At 43.1% G+C, this 17,826-nt stretch overlaps 1 protein-coding gene across 2 annotated transcripts; it reads right to left on the reverse strand.

The window, feature by feature from the left end:
• Positions 1-17,780, reverse strand: FUCA2 (alpha-L-fucosidase 2). 2 transcript variants are annotated; one of them, XM_058534200.1, is made up of 7 exons: positions 17,540-17,780; positions 12,835-13,022; positions 9,238-9,577; positions 6,967-7,177; positions 6,548-6,738; positions 2,137-2,245; positions 1-329 (listed from the first exon to the last, which is right to left on the reverse strand). In XM_058534200.1, exons 1-7 carry the CDS (start codon positions 17,755-17,757, stop codon positions 189-191), a joined length of 1,398 nt encoding a protein of 465 aa, XP_058390183.1. In that variant the 5' UTR covers positions 17,758-17,780; the 3' UTR covers positions 1-188. The 2 variants fall into 2 exon arrangements, with proteins under 2 accessions (XP_058390183.1, XP_058390184.1); XM_058534201.1 differs by lacking the exon at positions 17,540-17,780 and adding an exon at positions 17,370-17,491 and having other exon boundaries at positions 4-329.
• Between the last annotated feature and the right edge of the window lie 46 nt (positions 17,781-17,826).

Genomic DNA, 17,826 nt, shown 5'->3' on the forward strand with positions numbered 1-17,826 from the left:
CACAAAAAAGAAAAGAAAAGAAAAGAAAAAATTGAGGGAGTAAGCGGGAAAAAGGGCTGAATTGCCTAAGTAATTACTTGATTTTTCCTGACCAATTTTACATTTGCTTTCTCCCTATGCTACAATTCTAGAAACCTGATATTTTCTGGTCTTGGCTGTGACTGCAGCGTGAACCACTCGGCTGCAGATTAGGTCACATTCGTGAGTGCTAGAGTCCAGCCCCACTTGCAGGGCATCTGACGAAAGGTTAGACGTGGCAATTCTACCATCATGCCATTTTGCTTGCAAGGAATCCAGTTAAGTGGCTCTCCATGTCCCAGTAGTTTAACCTGAAATTAAAAACATATACACAGATGTCTCCAAACGTATCTCTTTGACTCACTCGCTTACTATTTTTGGGGAAAGAATGGTTGGTATTTCCTAAAAAGCACTATACACAGGAGACTCATTTTTTACTTTTATTTAGTGGTTCACAAGCTGTTTTAACCCTTGATCCAAATGAATCATACATCTGTCTTGCTCTTGTATTCTTGCTTCTAAATTACTCTCAAAAGTGTGCAGGAGTTGGGGAAGAAGAATTGGAAAGGTTGCATGGAGTGTCAGAGTAGGGAAACGACTCTGGAACTAGTCTGCCCAACTAGGCCTGCCCAGTTCCTACACAGCATGTTTGGAGAAAGGCTCCCCTCCCTCAGCCAGCCACTCTTCCCAGATTTTCCAATAACAACTACTAATCAACAACACAAGTGTGATCAATTATTACTGTAATTGTTTTATATCCTTAGTCCTATGCTAAGTGAATTTTTTTTTTTTTGTGAGGAAGATCAGCCCTGAGCTAACATCCATGCTAATCCTCCTCTTTTTGCTGAGGAAGACTGGCTCTGAGCTAACATCTATTGCCAATCCTCCTCCTTTTTTTTTCCCCAAAGCCCCAGTAGACAGTTGTATGTCATAGCTGCACATCTTTCTAGTTGCTGTATGTGGGACACGGCCTCAGCATGGCCGGAGAAGCGGTGCGTCGGTGTGTGCCCGGGATCCGAACCTGGGCCGCCAGTAGCGGAGTGCGTGCATTTAACCGCTAAGCCACGGGGTTGGCCCTAAGTGAATTTAAATAAGCCGTTTTCTACATGTTTACAGTTATTTTGAACCAAAAAACTTTGCTTATAAGTAGAGCAACACAAAAACAAAACCCACGAGGGGCTGGCCCCATGGCTTAGTGGTTGGGTGCCCGCGCTCCGCTACTGGCACCCGGGTTCGGATCCCAGGCACGCATCGACGCACCGCTTGTCCTGCCATGCTGAGGTGGTGTCCCACATACAGCAACTAGAAGGATGTGCAACTATGACATACAACTATCTACTGGGGACTTGGGGAGAAAAAGGGGAAAAAAAGGAGGAGGATTGGCAATAGATGTTGGCTCGGAGCCGGTCTTCCTCAGCAAAAAGAGGAGGATTGGCATGGATGTTAGCTCAGGGCTGATCTTCCTCACCAAAAAAAAAAAAAATGAACTTTTAAGTAACAATATCAATGGAGCCAAAGAGAACCCAGATAAAATTAAAAGATAATGTCATACCCAGGCCACTAAGCTGGAATTAAACTCCATCTTCTTTTCTGCCTGATCAACCACAGTGTTAGAAATGAAATATGGAAAGATGATACAAGGAAAAACATGGAAAATTCACCTCCAAGGAAATGGAAAATTTCTTAAAAATAAGCTATAGAATATGTCAAAAGAAACTCAATGCCAGATCTGATGGTTACAACTGTTAGATAACCTTTCACTTTCTCCAAATTTTTTTATGTGTTCTGGGGTTGGATGTCAAGGAAAGAATCTAGATTCCAGTTTTATGAAAAGAATCATTTTGGATGCATGCAGTGAACGTGAACAACACAGAATGACTGTGAAGGATAATATCTGTTTTACACTGATATTCATGGAGATAATGCAGCTGTTTTATAAGTTCAGTTTTCTGGGAAATAAAAGAAAATTTTCAAAAATTTTGGCCAAACGTTAAAATTATTCCTATGAGGTATAAGAGGAGCACATATAAGGCTCTCCTTGAAGTTAAAAGTTATGTTTTCATCAGGATATACTAGTTAGCAATTTAAAGGAACAATAAAGATAAGATTCCCTCTTACCTCTGTTGCCCCCGGAGTAGCTTTGGGTTGGCCAAGAAACAGCTGTCCTGATGTGGGCCATTTGAGAAACATGGCATAGACCAAGTTTTCTTTAGGTTTGGATGTGTACCTGGTTAAAAGGGAAAAAAAGTACAGTAATATTTCTCATTATGGGTCAGGTCTGGAATTATTTTATAGAGATACTTCCATTTAGTAAATATTTACCAATGGCTTCTTTAATAGAGGGAAGGAAAAATAGCCCCATGGTAGCATAAAAAGCACCTAAAAGGGTTCTAATCCCAATTCCAATGTGTGTTGAGGGGAGGATTTCCCCATACCACCAAGCAATTCTCAGACACCAGCTCAGTGTCCTATAATTCAAGTAAATTCTGACACTACGTACCCAGACATGGTGTCAGATTCCACAAGTTGAGGGTTCAGTCCTACAAGACTGCCCCCCCTAATTCAGACGCCAATCACAAGTCCAGGTTGTCACCTGGGCTTCTGACCCACGGGCTCTAGATGGGAGAATCCCTCTTGAGTTTGACTAATTTGCCAGAGTGGCTCACAAAACCCACAGAAGCATTTTACTTGCAAGGTGTGTGGGAAGGGCATGGAGCTTCCATGGCCTGTCGGGCATGCCACTCTCCCAGCACCTCCACTCCAAACCCCGTCCTTTTTGGGTTTTATAGAGGCTTCATTACATAGGTCTGATAAATTAAATCATTGGCCATTGAAGATTGGTTCAACCTCCAGTCCTTCTCATCACCCTGGAGGTTGAGGGTGGAACTGAAAGTTCCAACCTTCTAATCACATGGTTGAGACTCCTGGCAACCAGCCCCATCCTTAGGTGGGGTCCACAAGTCACCTCATTAACATAACAAAAGACACCTTTATGGCTCTCATCTCTTAAGAAATTCTAAGAGTTTTAGGAGCTCTGTGCCAGAAACAGGGTTGAAGACCAAATATATATTTCTTATTATAAATCACAATATCACAGCACCTCCCTCCCCTACTTCCCCAATACTAAAAGAAAGAAAAGTGAGGGAGAGCAGGCGAGCAGACGAGATCACAGAGACAACAAGGAGCCAGTTTTTAGGGGACCTTGTAAGCATCTATAAGGCCTGGCCTTTTCTCTAAGACTGGAAGCAACTGGAAGAATTTGAGCCTGGGAGTGCCATAACCTGACTTATTATTTCAAAGGTTTTGGGACAGAAGGATTAAAGGGTTAAGGATGGAAACAGAACAGTCAAGAAGCTACTGAAACAATCCAGGGGAGAGACCATGGAGACTAAAAGGATGAGGGTTGCCAGAGAGAGGATGAGACGTGGTCAGATTCTGGATATATTTCAAAGATAAAGATGTTATTTGCTGATGGATTGGCTGCGGGATGGAAACGAGAGGGGAGTGAAGGACCCAAGGTTTTTGGCCTGACAACCCCCTGAAAGGATGAATCTGCGGTTAAGTGAGGATGGGGAAGACTGTGGGTGGAGCTAATTTTTAGAGCAAAATTTAAAAATTAGGACCTAAGTTTTGAACACAACAGGTTTAAGAAGCTTATACTTCCAAGTGGAGATGTTGACTAGGAAGCTGAACATAGGAGTCTGGAGTTCAAGAAAAGAGGTCTGCACCCTAGAGGTCATCAGTATGGCATCTGAAGCCATGAAAATGGACGAGATCACCTGGAGAAGTAAGGTAAATGGAGAATAGAACTCCAAGGACTAAGCCTCTGGGCACTTCAGGGTTTAGTGGTTGGGAACCTGGAGTGGAACCAGCAAAGGAAACAGGAGGGCAGCCAACAGGCACAGTGAAGACAGGGAGAGACAGCGATCAACTGGGGCTGATGCCGCCGAAAGCTCAGACAACGGGCTGGGAACTGACCCTGGGCTTGGCGAGGGAGAGGTTACTGTGGGCCTCGATAGTGGACTTTGTGGAGTGTGGCGCGGAAGCCTGACCAGAGGGCGTTCAAGAGAAAAACCACAGCAGGAAATTGGAGATAGCAAGTGAAAGCAAATCTTTCAACATGTCTGACTATAAAGGAAAGTAGAGAAGTGGGAAGGTGGCTGGAAATCAAAGTTAGGATGGAAAGAGTACTTGCTTTAAGATGCAAGAAATAACATGTTTGCATGCTGATGGGAAAGGATCTAATAAAGAGGGAAAATTGAAGATGAGGAGCAAAAGGAGAGAATTGCCAGAACGATATCCTCGAGTGGATATTGGGATGGGATCCAGGACACAGGGGTTGGCCTTGACCGCCAAAAGTGAGATCATTTGACGTGTGTGTGTGTGTGTGTGTGTGTGTGTGTGTATTTCTAGTCACATTTAGCTGCCCAGGGGCAGCCATGAAATACGTAGAGCTGAATTTTTTTTTTTTAAAGCGCTAAAGACCAAGTCTTTTTTTTTTTTTTTGAGGAAGATTGGCCCTGAGCTAACATCTGTTACCAATCTTCCTCTTTTTCTTTTTTCTCCCCAAAGCCCCAGTACATAGTTGTGTATCCTAGTTGTAGGTCCTTCTAGTTCTTCTACGTGGGACGCCGCCTCAGCATGGCTTGATGAGCGGTGCGTAGGTCTGCGCCCAGGATCCGAACCAGCGAACCCTGGGCCGGTGAAGCGGAGCACGTGAACTCAACCACTACACCGCTGGGCCAGCCCCAGTAGAGCTGAATTTCATCAAAGTTAAGGTTTTAATCAAAGTCCTGTGAGTACGACAGAGGGAGAGGGCGTATGCAATGGAGTGACGGGCTACAGAATCTGACCTGGATAAAGAAGAGGAAGACATGAGAGGGCTCAGGGAGAGACAGAGTGATAGGAACAAAGATGGTGTGATCAGTGGATTACAGATCGCAGCGGAGGCTGAAGTGCTATGTGGAGTGAGCTGAAATAGAAGAGGTGGTGGTTAGATGGCAGAATGCTTCAGATTGAGAACATGGAAGAGGTGCCTTTATTGGTGAGGCAAAGTCTAAGGTTATGACCAAGAAAGAGGGCAGCAAAGCAGAGTGGATGAGATCCCTAGAAGAAAGGAGGGACGGGAACTGAGGGGCCAGCAAATTAGAAGAACTGTGAGTACGGACATTAAAATCACTTAAGTATCTGGATGCCAGGCCAGTGGCGTAGTGGTTAAGTTCGAGCACCCTGCTTCGGCGGCCCAGGGTTCTTAGGTTCGGATCCCGGGCACCAACCTACGCACCACTTATCAAGCCACGCTGTGGCAGCGTCCCATATATAAAGTAGAGGAAGATGTTAGCCCAGGGCCAGTCTTCCTCAGCAAAAAGAGGAGGATTGGCAACAGATGTTAACTCAAGGCTAATCTTCCTCACCAAAAAAACAAAAAAAAAATCACTTAAGTATCTTGGCTTTTATCTTTACTTACTGAAAGAAAACTTCATGGAATAACAGTTAATGACCGAGAGGTCCCTCATCATTTTGCAGTGATTATGAAACCAGACACCCTCATAGTCACATATAAACCCGGAAGCAAATTCCGAAAGCAGATTTAAACTAGCCTCTGTGAAATGAAGGATTGGGGCTGGGTTCTCATCATGGCTTCTCCCAGACCCAACATTCTGAAATTCTTCAACTAGTTGCTTCTGTCTAGATTGCTTTACTTTATTTTCTTCAATGAGTGGACAATTTTCAAGTTATAAGTCAAGTAAGATCAAAGAACAACCTTCAGTCCAACCTCTTGATTGATACTTGAGCAGGCTGTACTCATACTGGTGGCCACAGAAGGTGAATTTCTCGAGTTTCACTCAGAATCCTCTTGTTTATGTATGTTGAGACCCCACGTCAGAAACCATCATATCTGCAGTTTGGTTCAGATGCTCATTGGCACACGGAACCTTTCACAGCTCAGACAGAAGCCTGAGACAAGGCTTTTAAAGAAGATTCTAGTTAGCAAAGAAATTAGCAAGCTAATTTTAAAGAAACTTCAGGTTTAGTTTATTTGAATCATATGAACAAGTTACAAATTTTTTAATCAATTAATGCCATTATTTGGGCTCATTTTTAATATTTTTTTCTGCCCTTCGGCACCTCTTCTCTGGTAATTTGATGTGATGTAACATGGGCAAAAGTTAAAACTTACTTAACTGACGAAACAGAAGTCTCTCTCTTTTGAATTAACCACTCAGCATTTTTCATGTTTCTCAATGGCTTACAATTTTTATAAGAGCTGACTACTTTTCACTAAAATTTGTCTGCCATTAGGAGGCATCTAGAGATGATTTAAGCTCAACTGGATAAACAATAAGTGTTCAAAACCACATGAGTCTCTTCCCCTCCCCTCTCTTTACAGTAAGTAAAGTTTGGAAAGTGTTTTGTAGAGGTAGGCATTCATCCAATTTCATTTTTATCCTACTTTTCTCTTTATATCTGTGAGAAATTCTGAACACCTTCCCCTGTGAAATAGTACTTGGTGACAAGAATAACTTACCACACATCCGGGGTGATAGTGTCATTCTGGGATCTCCAAGTGTGGGTTTCATAAATGGCCTCTCCATTCACCTTTAGCCAGGTCCCCATTTGCCTTAATCGCTCCTCAAAAACTGCAGAAATGGTGCCATCTCGTGTGGGCCCAATATTCATCAAAAGATTTCCTCCACATGAAACTGTTTCTACAAGTTGCTATATAGTTTTTAGAGAGAGAAAACAATTCCATCGTGAATGTGTTAATACGTCGTATTTATGGACTTAAACACGCGTATATAGTCACTATCCAGGAGAACCAACGTAGAGGATAGAATAATGTCCCGTGTTCACAGGCCACTGAGCTATATACATTATAACAAATAATTCTCACACACGTACACTATTAAGAATGTTACCACAATGGTCACAAGGCATTTTACGTACCTTCACCAATTCTTCGATGGTAAGATAGTCACTGATCCCAGCATCCCTCCTGTAGCCCCAGGAAAACTTGTCTATTGTCATACAGTTTTCCCATTTATGTGGCAAAAGATGTCCTGGGTTGTAACGGTCACTGCAGGTATAGTAGCCACCGTGCTTACAGATGGTACCATCTCCCCAGCGGTCATTGGTGACGACTGTGTCCCGAACAGGGCTGAAATGAAAAGTATAATTTTTTTTTTTTATGAGGAAGATCAGCCCTGAGCTAACATCCATGCCAATCCTCCTCTTTTTTTGCTGAGGAAGACTGGCCCTGGGCTAACATCCGTGCCCATCTTCCTCCACTTTATATGGGACAGCATGGCCTGACAAGCGGTGCATCAGTGCGTGCCCGGGATCCGAACCTGGGCCACCAGCAGCAGAGCGCGAGCACCTAACCACTATGCCATGGGGCCGGCCCCAAAAGTATAATTTTTTTAAACAGAAAGTAAGACTTGTTTGACATAAAAGGAAATGTCAAAAAACATTTGACAGGTCTGACTGAAGAGGTCTGACTGAAATCCGCTGCTGAAAAATAACCATAGCAGAATGTAACGCAAAGCCCATGGTTTTCACGTCAAATAGACCCAGGTTGATTGCAGTTGTGGCTCTGTCACTTTCTAAGCTCCCTGTCCTAGAGCAAGTGACCTAACTCCTCTGAATAACCAATTTCCTCATCTATTATTAGAACAGAAATAATTTATGTAAAACACCCAGCCCAGTGCCCAGCACAGATAGCACTTAGAAGAGTATTATACTGTTATTTGAAGCTTCTCCCCATATTGTGAGTGACAGCCAAAACTGAATGTACACTTAAGACATTTTTCTCGCCCATGACTGAATAATCTCAGACATATTCTAGCCTTTCTCTTTCCCTTACAGTTGTACCTAATATAGAATAATCTCAGCCAAGTCGACTGCTGTCATCATGGAATTAATTCACTGTGGCTTGAAATATCCCCACAACATAATTTATCACAGCAGGTGGCACCTCCTGCCCCTCTCCACTTACAGGGGACAGTTTTGATTCACAAATTGAAGTGGACGGCTCCCAGTCTTTCCCGTTGGAAGGAGTACCTGGAGAAGCTGCTGTTTTAAGTATCAAGAGCTCTCCAGGGGCAGCCCCGGTGGTGTAGTGGTTAAGTTTGTGCTTTCTGCTTCAGCGGCCCGAAGTTCACAGGTACGGATCCCTGGCGAGGACCTACACAATATTTATCAAGCCATGCTGAGGCGGCGTCCCATATAAAGTAGAGGGAGATGGGCACGGATGTTAGCCCAGGGCCAATCTTCCTCAGCAAAAAGAGGAAGGTTGGCAACAGATGTTAGCTCAGGGCTAATCTTCCTCACCAAAAAAAAAAAAAAAAAAGAGCTCTCCAGAGTACAGTCATGTGTTGCTTAATCACAGGGACATGTTCTGAGGAATGCATCCTTAGGTGATTTCGTCATTGTACGAACATCACAGAGTGTACTTAGGGAAACCTAGATGGTATAGCCTACTACACACCTAGGCTATATGGTACTAATCTTATGGGACCACCATCATCTACAGGGTCTGTCGTTGACTGAAACATCATCATGTGGTTCATGACCATATTTGTATGTGTGCCCTCTGTGGGCCCAGGGAACACAAGCAGAATGCCCCGACTTCATAGCACAAAACCGAGTACCTTCTAGTTCCAAATGTAAATTTGGTCCATACAGTTGAAGCCTAAGAGAGGAGCTCAGTCAGAACTCCCTGTTCTAATGGGGCAACCTGGAACATGCTAGAAAGCAATAGGAAAAAACAGGAAGAGCTAAGAATGCTGACCGTGAAGGAAAGACAAACAAGGGTGACATGACTGAGCAGCAAAGATTATCAAAGGGTCAGAGGATAAAAAGAAGCAGTTAGAGGAATTGAAAAGCACGTAATCAGAAACAGTGATGAAAAAACAGAGTGGTCCCCAAATAGGAAATGAAAATGGGGGACCCACAAAATTAACGTCTTCAAAGTTCTTGATTCCGTGATTTTTAGTCTGATTTTAAAATCAGACTATTGAGTTGTATTTGAATACTGATTTGTAACTTGATTATTGTGAGTAAATATTGATATATCTAATAAGCATGATTTATAATAATTGCCTCCCCCATACCACAAATGAGCCTGAAGGGAAATCTTTCAAGAAGCAAGGGAATTAAAATGTTACACATGTATTAGGAACGTGTAAGGTTACCCCAGCAATGGAATAGCGCACACACCTTTCATTATACAACCAGGCTAAGAAGCCCGTGCTGTTCCAGTAGGCATCTGGGGCCCCTCCATCGCCATCCGACCACACAACCTCGGGCCGATACTTGTTCACTAACTCGTAGAGCTCAGGCAGGGTCTTAGAAACTGGAAATTGTCGCTTGTGGAATGAACTGAATTTATCCTTCAGGAAGAGCGGGTGAAACCATTCAAAAAGGGAATAGTAGAGTCCAAAACGCAGGTTAGTCCTGTTCCTAACAGCCAACTCTAGTTCCTTGACGATGTCCCTCTTAGGCCCCTCGTCTACAGCATTCCAGTTCCACGAATACTCCGAGCCCCACAGGGTGAAGCCTGTGCCATCATATGAAAAACCATGTAAGCATGTCACTTTTATTCTCGTCAGTTTCCACCTACGCAAACGCCAAAACAAATCAGAGAGTACACATGATAATTGCTGCTACGCACAACTGCTTTATGACAATCGTCTTCATGGTATATATTCTGCTTTGATAGGAGAAGCAAATGAGAATTTAAACAAGGTGGAACCAAGATTTTTAAAAGTAACTCGCAAGGTACCCATAAGGTCTGTATAGTCCGATCTATCTCCTATTTCCTGCTGAGACTATAAGCTCCTTGAGGGACAGCATCACGTCTGCAGAGGTCTCTGCTATATCCCCAACCAACTGCTAGTGCAGAGTCTAGCACAAAATCGACAATCAACATTAGCAGATCACAGCTAAGATTATAGTACAGTCCTTGGTTTTAGGATTACTTATTTTATTAGAGTGTAATTTTTAGAACACTGGCGATCCATGTATAGTAGGAAATCTCCTTTAGCCTCACTATTCATTTAACCAGGGGGGAAGGGCACTATTCCCTAGAGGTTCTGTACTTTAAAATACACCCACCATTTGTAATCTCACCCTACTCTACTGTCATAAGCTTGGATGTTGCTCTTTAAATTACCTAAAAGTGAATTATCTACCAATTAAATGGGTAAGAAAAATGTCTGCCATTATACAACCACTTTGAAATAATTCATTTTATTCTTTTGTGTGTGTGTGTGTGAGGGAGATCAGCCCTGAGCTAACATCCGTGCTAATTCTCTTTTTGCTGAGGAAGACCGGCTCTGAGCTAACGTCTATTGCCAGTCCTCCTCCTTTTTTTTTTCCTTCCCCAAAGCCCCAGTGGATAGTTGTATGTCATAGCTGCACATCCTTCTAGTGGCTGTATGTGGGACGCAGCCTCAGCATGGCCGGAGAAGTGGTGCGTCGGTGCGCGCCCGGGATCCGAACCCAGGCCGCCAGTAGCGGAGCGTGTGCACTTAACCGCTAAGCCACCGGGCCAGCCCTGAAATAATTCATTTTAAAAGGAATTTGCATTTAGATTGCTGGTTGTTCTATATAAAGATATTAGAAGTGATATATAAACTGAAATACTTAAGAAATAATATAAAAGCCTCAAAATTTTAGTTAGTGCCTAGGAACATAAGTACAGTTTGTGCGTCACTTAAGGACGGGGAGACGTTCAGAGACATGCATCCTTAGGCAATTTTGTCGTTGTGCGAACATCATAGAGTATATTTACACTAACCTAGATGGTATAGCTTACTACACACCTAGGCTATATGGTGCTAATTTTATGGGACCGCCGTCGTATATGTGGTCCGTCATTGACTGAAATGTCGTCGTGCAGAGCATGACTGTATATTGTGACTGTCCTACCAAAATCCAAAAGAATCTTTGAGAACAGACATATCTAAGGTGCTTTTGGTGAAACACTTTACTCTTGTAAATTAGGACAAGTCTAAGGTGGACACACTCTTTAGATTCATTTTTTAAGAAGCTTTTAAAACAGCTCACGCTTGTTCCAAAGATGTTTGTGGTAAGCTTCAGAGCACTGTTGATATTTAGTCCTATTCAAAATGTTTCAACTTGACAGGCCCTAATGTCAGGCAGCGCAAAATCACATGGGTCTTCGGTTCAGAGCACCCCCATAAGCTCACAGTGTTCTTCCTGCCTAACCGAGGTCAACGGGGTCTTTTCCATAAGCAATGAAAACATCAGACAACATGGGTCCTGGAAAGTTTATAAATGTGGGCTACATCATCTGTCCTCACAGTATGACTAAGAGTTGTTATGTTTTTTTTTTTAAATAAGCTCACTATGTAATACTTTGTGCCAGCTTGGAGAAGTTCCTAGACATCAGGATATCAACATGTTCGCAGGCAAATACACTATAAATATCCATCTCAGCAGGAGAAACATCTATAGGAGAAAATCATTAAGCCACTAGAATGTGGCCAAAGGGAAAAATATTCTAAGATAATTCCAGATTTTTGGTTCTGATTCTTCCCTCCTACTCCCCTCCCTACCCCTGCTCTCCCCCTCATCCCTGGAGAAAATAATGTGGCAAAGTTTCTTATATCAAGGCAAAGATGGTCACACAAAGAAAACTGTCCAGTGAATTAAGGTGAATTTGGAACAATAAGAATGTGTGGATGCTTTCTTGATCTTATAGGTACTGGAATGGTAATGGGTGCAAGCCATCCTATTCATGTCGGAGCACTGTGATGGTTAATTCTACGTGTCATCTTGACTGGGCCATGAGGTGCCCAGATATTTGGTTAATCGTTCTTCTGGGTGTGTCCATAAGGGTGTTTCTACATGAGATTAACATTTGATTAGGTAGACTGCATCAAGCAGATTGCCCTCCCCAATGTGGGTGGGCCTCATCCAATCTGTTGAAGACCTAAATAGAATAAAAGGCTGAGTAAGAAAGAATTCTTTCTCTCTGCCTGTCTTTGAGCTGAGACATCGGTCTTCTCCTGCCTTGGGACTCAGACTAGAACCTACACCATCCACTCTCCCGGTTCTCAGGCCTTTGGACTTAGACTGGACCTGCACCATAGGTTCTCCTGACTTCTCAGCCTCCATAATTGCATGAGCCAATTTCTTATAATAAACCTCTTTATATATACTCTACTTCCTATGGGTTCTGTTTCTCTGGAGAACCCTAATACGACCACTGTGTTTCCTTTTAGATATTCTTCCACCATCTCTGATATTTCTGGGCACCATTCCAGTTCCATAATCCTTTTCCTTCCAGGTGATCTGTGTCACCTTCATCACTAGCAAATTGTCCACCATTTGGCCATCTAAGAGTTGGCCAAAAGCGCAGCCAGGTATGTTGGTAACGACGCAAGACTACAGTGGCACAACCCCCATGGTGCCTTCCCAGAATGCATGACAGAGGTGGAATGAAAGGAAAGAGAACAATTCCAATCATAAAGTTTGACCTGCAACCCACATCCCACTTCAAATAACTTTAATCAAATCTTGGAAATATTGTTAAAGATGCCTATAACAAAATGTGATCATTTTTCATTTTTTCTCTGTGGTGTGGAAGGTATGATCTTTCTCTCTTCTTAATCGGGAGGAACACGTGGTCCCTTAAATTATAAGCAAATGTCAGTAGCCACTTATGTTTGCTCCCAAGAAAAACACTCTGATTTCAGGTGGATCAACTTGCTTTAGTGTCTTCTCCAAAAAAAACTACTTTATGTTTTGTAACCATTATCAGGGTTTGAAAATGTTGCACTTACTTACCTTCATGATGTTTGGATGTTAAGACAACGTATTTGGCACCAGAAGCCTGAAAAATATCTGCCCACTGGCTTGCATTAAAAAATTTTGCTGTAAATAGTGGTCCAAAATCGCCATATTTGAAATCAGGAGGGTAATTATTTTTCATAAAATCCACAAACTTTGGTATCTTTTCCTGTTGCCAATACCACCTAAAGGAGAGAAACAGAGACAGCACGTGAACATTTGAAATAATTGCTCCAGCTGCTTGTACTAATTCCCCTTACTCAAATGTGACCCAGATTCTCTTTCTCCCTTCCCCATTGGTATGACTTTGCCTTAAAGAAAGCTTAAACCCAAACTTCCCTCGTTTTCCATTTATCCCTCTGCGAAATCCACTCAGCTTATACACTAGAACATTCTAGACAACCCAGCCACCCATTCACTCTTAATTCTTCACTTTTATTTAATTTTATTTGTGAGGAAGATTATCCCTGAGCTAACATCTGATGCCAATCCTCCTCTTTTTGCTGAGGAAGATTGGCCCTGGGCTAAATCCTTGCCCATCTTCCTCTATTTTATATGGGACACCGCTACAGAATGGCTTGACAAGCGGTGCATCAATGCGTGCCCAGGATCTGAACCTGCGAACCCCAGGCCACTGAAGGGGAGCGCGCGCACTTAACCACTACACCACCGGGACGGACCATTAATTCTTCACTTTTAAATTGCAACGTGTAGTATGTATCTTGACATAGCTAGTCCTTTGTAATATAGGTGAGGAAGTCTTCAAAAGGAAGGCTACGTGTCTAAAACATAGCATGCACCTATTATATTCATTAGCAGAGAACAAGTGGGGGAGAAGGCAACAGTAAAATTAAGAAGATGCTGTTATTTTAATATATGGACTCAACCTTCAAGGATTACTTGTTATCTGTATTTATTCTGGGCAATGGGGCCTAAACTGCCTAAGCAAATCTTCATGAGAAAAGCCATATCTAAAACATAATTATACATTTTAGAGAAACATAGCGTAACTATCCTCATGAAATAGACACAAGCCTCATCTCTGACCTGTCTTCCACTTTTTTCCATCAATTCGTTCCTAAGAGTGTTTCTACAGGATGAGCAAATCCATAAGCAGCACTCCATCCCCAAAGATGAAGAGAAGGTTCTTCCTGCTGAGAAGACGTCACTGAAGGACATATGTCACAGGCACTATTGTTTGCCTGCCCAAAAGTCAGGTACAGACTTTCCCAGCCTCCATCGCAGCTCCAACATGGACACATGACCCAAGCTGGCCAAGGGGGAAGCCAACTTGGGAGATTCTGGAAACAGTATCCTCCCTAATAAAAAAGAAACCGGCCTTCCTGCCTTTGGACAAGGCTGTGTAAAGTGATGCCTGGCCACCATTATGTAACCATGAAGGGACAAGTCAATAGGCTGAGGATGACAGAAAGAGCCTAAGTCTTTGATTTCATCATTAGCCAACTACCTTTAAATTTCTTGTTGTGTATGATAACAAGCCCCTATTATTACGCCTTTTATTTGGGTTTTCTACACCTTAAAGTGAATCCTAATTGATCCATGATGTTTTTTTACCTTTTAAATTGAACCACAAAAAAGAAATGGGGACAGTCAGAAAGCTGAATAGAATAAGGGATTTCTCTTATTTTCTCCTACCACAGTCTATTACTTTGTTTTTGTGTGTGTGTGTGTGTGTGAGGAAGTTCAGCCCTGAGCTAACAGCCATGCCAATCCTCCTCTTTTTGCTGAGGAAGACTGGCCTTGGGCTGACATCTGTGCCCATCTTCCTCCACTTTATGTGGCACGAGGCCACAGCACGGCCTGACAAGCGGTGCGTCGGTGCGCGCCTGGCATCCGAACCAGCGAACCCTGGGCCGCCACAGCAGAGCACGTGCACTTAACCGCTACACCACGGGGCCGGCCCCTACCGTAGTCTATTTGAACTTTTATTCTCTACTATGGTCTAGAGTCACTTCTCAAATTTCATATTAATAGAAATGAAAAGAGGCACTTACAGTAAACAGCCCATCATTTTATTTGGTTTTGAATTGCCATTAAGGACAGTTGGATATAATCATCTCTACTGTTATCTGTCCTGAGTCAAACTGGGGTGGGGAGCAGAGGTTTAGAGGGGACACAAAGGGAAACTATAGATAATTAAAGAATCTTCTACAGGGTTAATGCACTTCCAGACCATCAAAAATATATTCTATTTTGTTTTTTGGGTTTTTTTTAAAGATTGAGCTAGAGCTAACATCTGTTGCCAATCTTCCTCTCTTTTTTTTTTCTCCCCAAAGCTGCAGTACATAGTTGTATATTCTAGTTGTAGGTCCTTCTAGTTCTTCTATGTGAGCCAAGACCACAGCATGGCTACTGACAGACGAGTGGCGTGGTTCTGCACCCAGGAACCAAACCTGGAGTGCACTGAACTTTAGGGGCACTAGGGATGGCTCTCTATTGTGTTTTAAGAAGTATCTTTATTGTTCTAGGTCACAGCACAACCTTGTGTTCATTTGTAGAAAATGAAAAGCTAACCATTGCAAATAAAATGACTCAAAACTAGCTGTTTTTGGCAGAGCTCGAGTCTCAACAAACATCAAATCCTCTTCCAGCACAAATGAATATTTACTTAATCTTTATGGTTGAACAAAATAACAAAGTATAATTTATTATATCTTAATATAAACAGAAGAAAATCTGTTCATTTACGTACCTAGCTAATCTGAAACATTTCAAAAACAAACTCAAAATGCCTTACAACACAAAACTTGCAAATAAAGATTTATAACATCCTGAAGAAAGCATGTTTGATAATACACGATAGAGAAAGAAAGAGTCCCTTGTTTTACAAGTTGATTTCAAAAGAGTATATGACTAGTACTCCATAGCTTACACAGTTCTTTTACATGAACTGGTCTAACTTAATAAGAAAGTCAATCTCTTTGTAGAAAGTGGTACAGTGTATACAATATAATGTTAATACAATATATAGTTTATACTCTGTATTGTATGTACTATATATTGTATATATTAAATTTGATGTACACTATGTATATAGTATAAAGCAGATTTAAGTACAAATACTCATTGCTTATTTTCTTATTGTACTTAGAAATATATGTGTGCATAAATATACATATTATATATGTATATATATATACATATATATATGATGAATAAATGACAAGCAAGAGGATATATTGGAATATATGAGGAAGTCATTTGGTTTAAAACTAATTCATCCTGATCTTGTTTTTCCAAAAGGTCTTATGTGGCCTGTTGAGCATTCATTGCACATCTGCTTTAAACATTTACAATGTCCCAAAGACCACAATGATGCCCTTAAAGATGGGGATGCGTCTTCCCCTATATTGGCGTTCCCTTGAGGATAATTACCAACCTGCTGTGCTCACCTCCTGACCACCCACCTGCTGTGCCAGCAAAGCAACCTCATGACTATTGTAAAAGGGACATTCCTATCATATGTGATGTATGTTCTTTGTTCGAAGATGGTATATAACTCGTCTGTACACTCTGCTTCTTTGGAGTGCTTCCTTCCTTTATGAAGGTACTCTCCTGGGTCCTTAGGGTTGGCTCAAAATAAACTCACCCCAATTTTGATTTATAGATTGATTATGAATTATTTGCATCGACATATATATGTATTTGATAACACTTCTATCTTGAAGAACTGAATACCTGAAATATTTAATCAGGAAAAGTATGTGAAACAGTTCCAAGTTGTAAGAGATGCCATGCACATTTTTACAGAGATCTCAAGGCAAAACCTAAAGAGCAATTTTTTTGTGTAGCACTTTCGTACAGTAGTCTATTAATATTTAGGGTTTTATTTTTTAGGGTAACATTCTAGAACCCTCTTTTAATTCCTAGAGCCTCACCGGGCAACATTTTAACATTAAAAAGCCAATGCAGGGGCCAGCCAGTGGCACAGTGGTTAAGTTTGCACGCTCTGCCTCGGTGGCCTGGGGTTCGCAGGTTCGGATCCGGGTGTGGACCCATGCACCGCTCATCAAGCCATGCTGTGTCAGGGTCCCATATAAAGTAGAAGAAGATGGGCACGGATGCTAGCCCAGGGCCAATCTTCCTCAGCAAAAAAGAGGATGATTGGCAACAGGTGTTAGCTCAGGGATGCTCTTCCTCGCCAAAAAAAAAAAAAAAAAAAGCCAATGCATGCTCAAATGAACAGACGTTTCACATACCCATAAGTTTATGTTTTAACTGTACTTCATGCAAGACAACTGAAAATTGGCAGACAGCAGCAGAGCAGCCAGGGGACATCGGGGCTGGTCTCCTGGGACAGTTTAGGCCCAGGCTTCAGCGCCCATCACATGACCCCGCACAAGTCGATTAATTTCTGCCGTTTTAGTGACTCAGTGGTTACAGTGTGACAACTACAACCTGATACGTGCCGCTATCAAGGCGCTGAGAAGCCAGAGCCACCTTAAGTGTCTGGCAACCACCGCAGTCACACGGAAGAAAAGTTCAGTGTTCCTCCAGGACGAACCACTTACACAGCCAACTACACGCTTCACTCCCGGAAATGCTCCACGCGGCTCACACAGCGGGCGGCGAACCTGACCAGGGGCCAAAACTACGAGGCACAGGCGACGGGCTGGGCGCTGGGTGGCTGGAGGCCGGGGACAAAGGCGGGGTCAGAGGAGACGGAGAGGGGCGCGCTCACCAGAACCATTCGCTCCCGAAACCGGGCACGGAGAACACGCCCCAGTGCACGAAGACGCCGACCTTGGCCTGGTCGAACCAGGCGGGCAGCGGGCGCGCGTCCAGCGACTCCCAGGTGGGGTGGAAGCGCGCGGCGGGGCGCGGCGCGGGCAGCAGCGGCAGCAGCAGCAGCAGCAGCGGCAGCGGGAGCGCCAGCCCGGGCCGCCCCGGGGGCCGCATGTCCCCGCGCCCTCCGTCCGCCCGCGCGCTCGCGCCGCCTCCCGGGCGCCCGTCCTTCCGCGTCCCCGC

The sequence above is a fragment of the Diceros bicornis genome, chromosome 39, assembly GCF_020826845.1.
Source record: "Diceros bicornis minor isolate mBicDic1 chromosome 39, mDicBic1.mat.cur, whole genome shotgun sequence".
NCBI lineage: Eukaryota > Metazoa > Chordata > Mammalia > Perissodactyla > Rhinocerotidae > Diceros > Diceros bicornis.

Coding starts and splice junctions, on each gene's coding strand:
- FUCA2 (XM_058534200.1), bottom strand. CDS start 17,757: ATGCGGCCCCCGGGGCGGCCCGGGCTGGCGCTCCCGCTGCCGCTGCTG. Junction 9,578..12,834: donor AACATCCAAACATCATGAAG/GTAAGTAAGTGC, acceptor ATGATGGCACAG/GCTTCACCCTGTGGGGCTCG. Junction 2,246..6,547: donor ACTATCACCCCGGATGTGTG/GTAAGTTATTCT, acceptor CCTTTTAACCAG/GTACACATCCAAACCTAAAG.